At 42.8% G+C, this 6,000-nt stretch overlaps 1 protein-coding gene across 4 annotated transcripts in view; it reads left to right on the top strand.

Annotated features, from left to right (window-relative positions):
• The first annotated feature begins 247 nt into the window (after window positions 1–247).
• Window positions 248–6,000, top strand: part of WDR48 (WD repeat domain 48) — a 44,119-nt gene continuing 38,366 nt past the window's right edge. The window contains exon 1 of one of the 4 annotated variants that reach the window (XM_028106992.1): window positions 248–316. In XM_028106992.1, coding sequence (XP_027962793.1) covers window positions 269–316 — 48 coding nt within the window. In that variant the 5' untranslated portion in view covers window positions 248–268. Of the gene's footprint in view, window positions 317–3,338; window positions 3,378–4,096; window positions 4,127–6,000 lie in introns of those variants that run through there. The other 3 variants (XM_088026685.1, XM_028106991.2, XM_088026683.1) reach the window with 3 other exon arrangements.

Here is a 6,000-nt window from a genome sequence, read left to right as displayed (position 1 = left end):
TCATGGTTTAAGGCCCAGAGCTGGAGCCGGACTGCTCCTTCGGTCCAGAAAGTGGCTCTCTCTCTGCCAGCACTATACGCACGCAACGGTTTTTAGGTGCTTCAACCTCACCCAAGAGCCACCGCCCACAGCGACAAACAGCATTAGGTGAGCACAAGACGAGCTCGACCCCGGCTTCACCACCTGCCCTTGGATAAAGCGGAAGGGGCGGAACATCCGCCCGGTCGGGAACACTTCCGGAAGTGACGTAGGAGTGTCAACATGCAAGATGGCGGCCCATCACCGGCAGAACACGGCGGGGCGGAGGAAAGTGCAGGTATGGGAGTCCCGCTCCTCGACCTCCTGGACGTGGCCTGCGGCCCCGGGCCCACCTGCAGCAAGCAGATGCCTCGGGCTGCGGTCGTCCAGGGTAGCGGCTTGGGGAGAGCGGGACAGGGCGCGGCCGGCGGTGAGGGGTGGGGCCGCGGCGCTAACGGCTTTGAGGAAGGGGCGGGGGGCGGCTGGCTGGGCCGGCCTGGGCCCAGTCCCGGGACCCTAGGGTGCGGGGTTTGGAGCTAGGGCTTGCCGGACTCCAGCTCTTTCGTCGGCTTGGGCTTGCGGGATCTGGATGGGCTCGTTTCCCGCCCACCTGCCTCCCCCTTCCCTTGCCTTTCACGAAAACGCTCTGCCCTATCCGCGTCTGAGGCGAGGCCTGCGGGCACTTCCCCGGCGGCGGCGGAATGGACCTGTGCGGGGGCGTGGCGGGGCGCAGATGGCTCTGCGGGGTTTCTGCGGAGGATTCTGCACTGGGGAGCCCTCTGCCTTTATTTATTTTTTTTTTCTTTTTGCGGAAGCTTTGTCCCTTGTGAGGTGGAAACGACGTGGAAGTGTGCTGGTGTTAGTGGGGAAATTATCATTTTTATTAATTTTCTTCATCTTCATTGTGCATCCTTGATTCTTTCCTGTTTCTAATGATTTATTATCCAAGGGTAAAGAGTTATCTAACTCTTTCGTGTTTCTTTATGCCTTCGTGAATCCACTTTTATTTTGGGTACGATTAAGAGTTATCGCTACCTAGTATTTTCAGCTGTGCAAGGAGTAAAAGCCCTATTAAAAGTGTTTACCTGCAAGTAAATTGTATATGGAGTGACGGTTTACGTGCTTATTCATTAAACGTTTACTGAGCACTTAGTTTAATCCCAAAGATGTGCAAAGAATTGAGACAGTGTGGGAATAAGTAATACCCAGGATCTCTTTATGAAACACATTATATGTAGTTCTGCAGATTGAAATCGATTGTTTAGTAGGTAAACGGGACAAAGTAATCCTTCAGTAAGGTAACCCCAGCAGTGGCTGCAGGCCATTGTCTTCTGGGCAGTTTACTTATTTGTTTTATTGATCTCATTGATCACTACAGTGACCTGAGCATTCACTAGATGTCTCTGAATTGAGTGAAATTAATAAGAATCTAAAATAGCTTACCGGTTAGGTGATTTTTAAATGCATCAGTAACAGGATTTAAGTAACCCCAGCATCCAAGCCAGGTGGGTGAGAATATGTGCTGTGGACTAAAATGTAACTGAAAATTGTCTTAATTGTCTTCTAGACACTAGAGTGGTACACTTCTTAGGGTAGTAAGGAGAGTTAATCAGGCATCTGTTACTTGCATTTAAATTTAAAGGCCATATAAAGTACAAGATGAGGAAATGTAAATTCACCACACTGTGTATGGAAAAATTGAGTGTTTTAATAAGCTGAATGTGAGCCATCACATGTTGAATGAGGGAGATAATTCCATTCTTTGCTGGTCATAGTACAAAACTACAGTTTGGGGTTCAGCACTTAGTACCTTGTTCTTGATAGGTCTAGCAATCAGATTGGTGAAGTAACCTGAAACTATTTCCTATGAAGAGCATCAAAAGAACCAAGATTAGCCTGCTGAAGATAGTTGCTTTCAGAATTTGTCCCCAAGGTATAGAAATAATGTGAGAAGCTACAGAGATAGATTGTATCTCAGTGAGAGGGAGAACTTTTGTTTATGGAAGTGTTTTTCAAACTAGTGCATGTTCGTTGCCAAAAAAAAACCCCACAAACAGTTCAAAGGTATAAATGGTAATTGTCCTCTACTCTTCAAAGAATGCTACTGTGGAGGGTGTGATATATAACCCTAGACCAGTTTTTTGTTTTTTGTTTTACTCTGAGCACTGTTGGCATGTTGGGCTGCATGATTTTTTATTCTTTATTGGGGGGGAGGGGGTTCAATGCATTATAAGTTGTTTTGCATCATCCTGGCTTCTGTCTACTAGATGTTAGCATCTATCCAGTGTAGACAACCAAAAATAACTAGATACTTTCAAATGTTTGCGGGAGGATAAAGTTGCCCCTGGTTGAAAACCAATGTTCTATACCTCTTTGTGCATGTGTACCCAACTTACGTGATTTTCTTAACTCTAAACAAAGTCATAGTATTTATTGTTCAGTGTCTTGCTGTTTGTCAAAATTTTAAATACACATTCCCATTGACCCAGCAATTCCTCGTCTAAAAAATTGTTTTCCAAAAGTGCAAATGAGGGGCGCCTGGGTGCCTCAGTTGGTTAAGCGTCTGCCTTAGGCTCAGGTCATGATCCCAGGGTCCCTGGGATGGAGCCCTGCATCAGGGCTCCCTGCTCAGTGGGGAGTCTGCTTCTCTTTCTCTTTCTGCCCCTCCCCCCAGCTCATGTCTCTCTTGCTTTCACTTAGATTAATTTAAAAAAATTTAAAAAGTGCATATGCATATATCTGGTTGTGCAAGAGTGTTTATTTTAGGAATGCTGTCATTGTGAAAAAAATCTCAATGTCCAACAGTCATCACTTAGCAGATAAATACACTTATCTAGTGGATTAATTTGCAGTTGTTAAAAAGATAAGCTTGATCTGTATTATTAAAAAGGAAAGGTGTCCAGAAGTCAAAAAAACAAGTCAACATAGCATAGTCCCATTTCCACAAAGGAAATAATGTGTTTTAAATGTCTGGAAGGCTATTAACAGTGATTGTCTCTATGTATTAGATTATGTGATTATGGGTAAGGCAGGAAATGGGATATCTTTTATTTTAAAATATATATTAACTTCTGTATATTTGAGCTTTTTATAACATTCTTTGTTTTTATAAATAAAATCTTTCCATTTTGGAGAAAGTATATATGGCTACCTAAATATATTTTGCCTCTTGGCTGTCTTGTACCAAGAAGCAGTAGCCCTGAGCTTCATTATTAAATTGTAGGCCAAAAAGAACCCTTGAGATTTATAATATTGATAAATAACCATTGGAGAGGGTCCAAACATACTGCTTATTAATTATAGACATAATGAAGAATGAGCACATGTCCTACCATCTTCAACTTCTCAGCAGCCTGGAGGTGAGTATGAGGAGGAGGGGTGAATTTGTGATTGGCAGAAACATGATCAGACAGTTAAATGTATGAATTCAGATAGATGATGCAGATTTTTTCCTGGTAATCAAGACATCAAAGCAAGTCTTTTCACTCCCTGGTTGTCCCTTACTGTTATTATTTTCCAGCAGCCACAGTCTATTGGTTGACTCACTCTCTTTCTCTCTCTCCCTCCCCGATTTCCTCCGTCTCCCTCTCTTGCTCTCTCCATCTTTCCTTCAGCTTGCTTCAGGATTCTTGGAATGAGGTTGTCACTGCTATTCCTGGTTTAGGAGCAACAACCATGCCCTAGTATCCAGTGATGTTTCAAGTATATACATACTTGGCCTTCCATAATAGGATTCTTTTCTTTGGAAATGACCCCAAATTCACCTTAACCAGGCTCACGTAATAAAAGACATGTATTGGCTCAGGTAAATGAAAAGTCAAGAGGTGGTGCTGGTTTCATGCAGATTTTGAACCAGCAGGCTCACTGTGACTCTCTAACCTAAGAAGTGCTGTAAAGTCAGCTTTACCATTGGGCTGCGGATGAGTTATCTTCTAGTCCCAAACTGGCAGCTCTAGGCCTTCCCTCTTGGTTGCTGTCCCACCCCAGTCCTCATGTCCTTTCACACAGTATTCAAAGCTTCGGTCTCTTAAGTAGCTCCTGTACATTTTCTTCTAGGATTTCCTTGCCTTGAGGAGCAGAAATGGGGATGGAGAGGCAACCAACAAAGGTCTCTTTTATCAATACTTACCTTTTTTCTCTGCCAAATATTTAGTTATTCCAGACCTATTCAGAGCTTAGTGTGGGTCCTTATTTCTGATTCTGAGTCCAAGTTCTGGGTTGGTTGTTTAATCTTTGAGACCTTTTTTTTTTTTAAAGGAAGTAGAATGATGCCAAATCCTGACTTCTCAAGGAAAGACCCTTACAAATTAGCTGTATGTTCAAGATGAGTTACTTTTTATGTAGGATGGGTAGTAAAACAAATTATACCAATGTGTCATCCATTGGAACAGAGGTCAGTAAACTTTTTCTCTAAGGGGTCAGATGGTAAGTATTTTAGGCTTTGGCAGGCCATTTTACTATGTTATAACTACTCAGCTCTGCCATTATAACGTAAAAGCAGCCATAGACAATACCTAAATGAATAGATGTGGCTGTGTTCCAATAAAACTTTGTTTATAGAAACAGGTTTGGCCTGGATTAGGACCATGGGTGGTTTTTTACTAACTCCTGGAGGAGTTTTACTAATGCCCCCTGACTAGAAGAAGTCAAGCTAGAATTTGTCCTATTTTTATCTGCAAGACTACTTTTTAGAATAATTTTTAAAATCGGCACTCTTGAAATTAGGTACAAGTAGAAAGTAATGGTCCACAGGATTGAACAGGGAAAACAGATGTGAGAATTACTGTTATCTGGCCAATTTTTCTTGGCCAAATTTAGCCTGATTTAGCCTGATAGCTGGAAGTAGCCTTACACTAAAGAGCTGTGTGATTCCACTTACAGAACGTTATAGAACAGACAGAACTAATCTATGGTGAAAAAAGTCAACCATCTACTGTAGCTTCTGGCACATTACCAATAATTCTAGGGGTATTTAAGCTTGAGATGCAGAGACAGATCACATGAAGTTTAGTGGATCGTCCCTTGTCTGATTTCTTTATTTTGGGTCCCAGACAATTGCTGGAGAAATTAATCAGTGCTTACTAAGCCAGCTACAAATACTTAAGAGTGTAACCTAACTGGGTACTTGCTGCTGGGGGACTGCCATATTCTTCTCCGTATTAGTCCCTTTACATGTTTCTTCCAAAATGCATAGCTCCTACCAAAGGTCTGGCTTCCCGTCCCTTGCAGAGGTCTTAAAGTAGCCTCTGCTCTTCCCCCTGCCCCCTTTTTTTAAGCAAATTAAAATGGTCAGATATGAATCTTCCTCTCTGCTTTTGCCTGTATTCTTGACTGTTTAATGAGGTTTTTCCAGGACTTTGCTCACTCATTCATTGCTACTATCTCCAGCACCTTCTACTTTTCTTTTTCTTTTACTTCATCTCTTCTGCCTATAAAGCTTACCTATATCTTGGGGGGGGGGGGGCTGATGGCAGTAAACTTCATATAACTTACTGTGACTTCTCTAACATTCTTTCTCCACTGGAATGAAAACTCCAGGGTTGCCTGGGTGGCTCTTTTGGTTAAGGGTCTCCCTTCACCTGAGATCATGATCTCAGGGTCTTAGGATTGAGCCATGTGTCAGGCTCCCTGCTCAGTCGGGAGTCTGCTTCTCCCTCAACTCTTCCCCCCTGCTCATGCGCTCATGCACTCTCAAATAAATAAATAAATATCTTTAAAAAATAAATAAAAGAATGAAAGCTCCAGGAGGACTGTTGTGCCCACTCACAAAATCCAGTGTTTAGAATTGAGCCTGGCCACTGGTGGATGCTTCATCAATATTTGTTGAAAGAACTGCATCCTGTTTTTCTTTTATCTACGGCCATTTTTTTTTTTGGATTTTATTTATTTATTTGAGAGAGAGAGTGAGTGAGAGAGAGGGCACACGAACAGGGGCAGAGGAAGAGGGAGACACAGACTCCCCTGCCAAGCAGGGAGCCCAAC

The sequence above is a fragment of the Eumetopias jubatus genome, unplaced genomic scaffold (genome assembly GCF_037043125.1).
Source record: "Eumetopias jubatus isolate StellerSeaLion01/CBP00866 unplaced genomic scaffold, mEumJub1_p1.0 scaffold_1, whole genome shotgun sequence".
Taxonomy (NCBI): Eukaryota; Metazoa; Chordata; class Mammalia; order Carnivora; family Otariidae; genus Eumetopias; species Eumetopias jubatus.
This window is presented reverse-complemented; position numbering and strand designations above follow the sequence as displayed.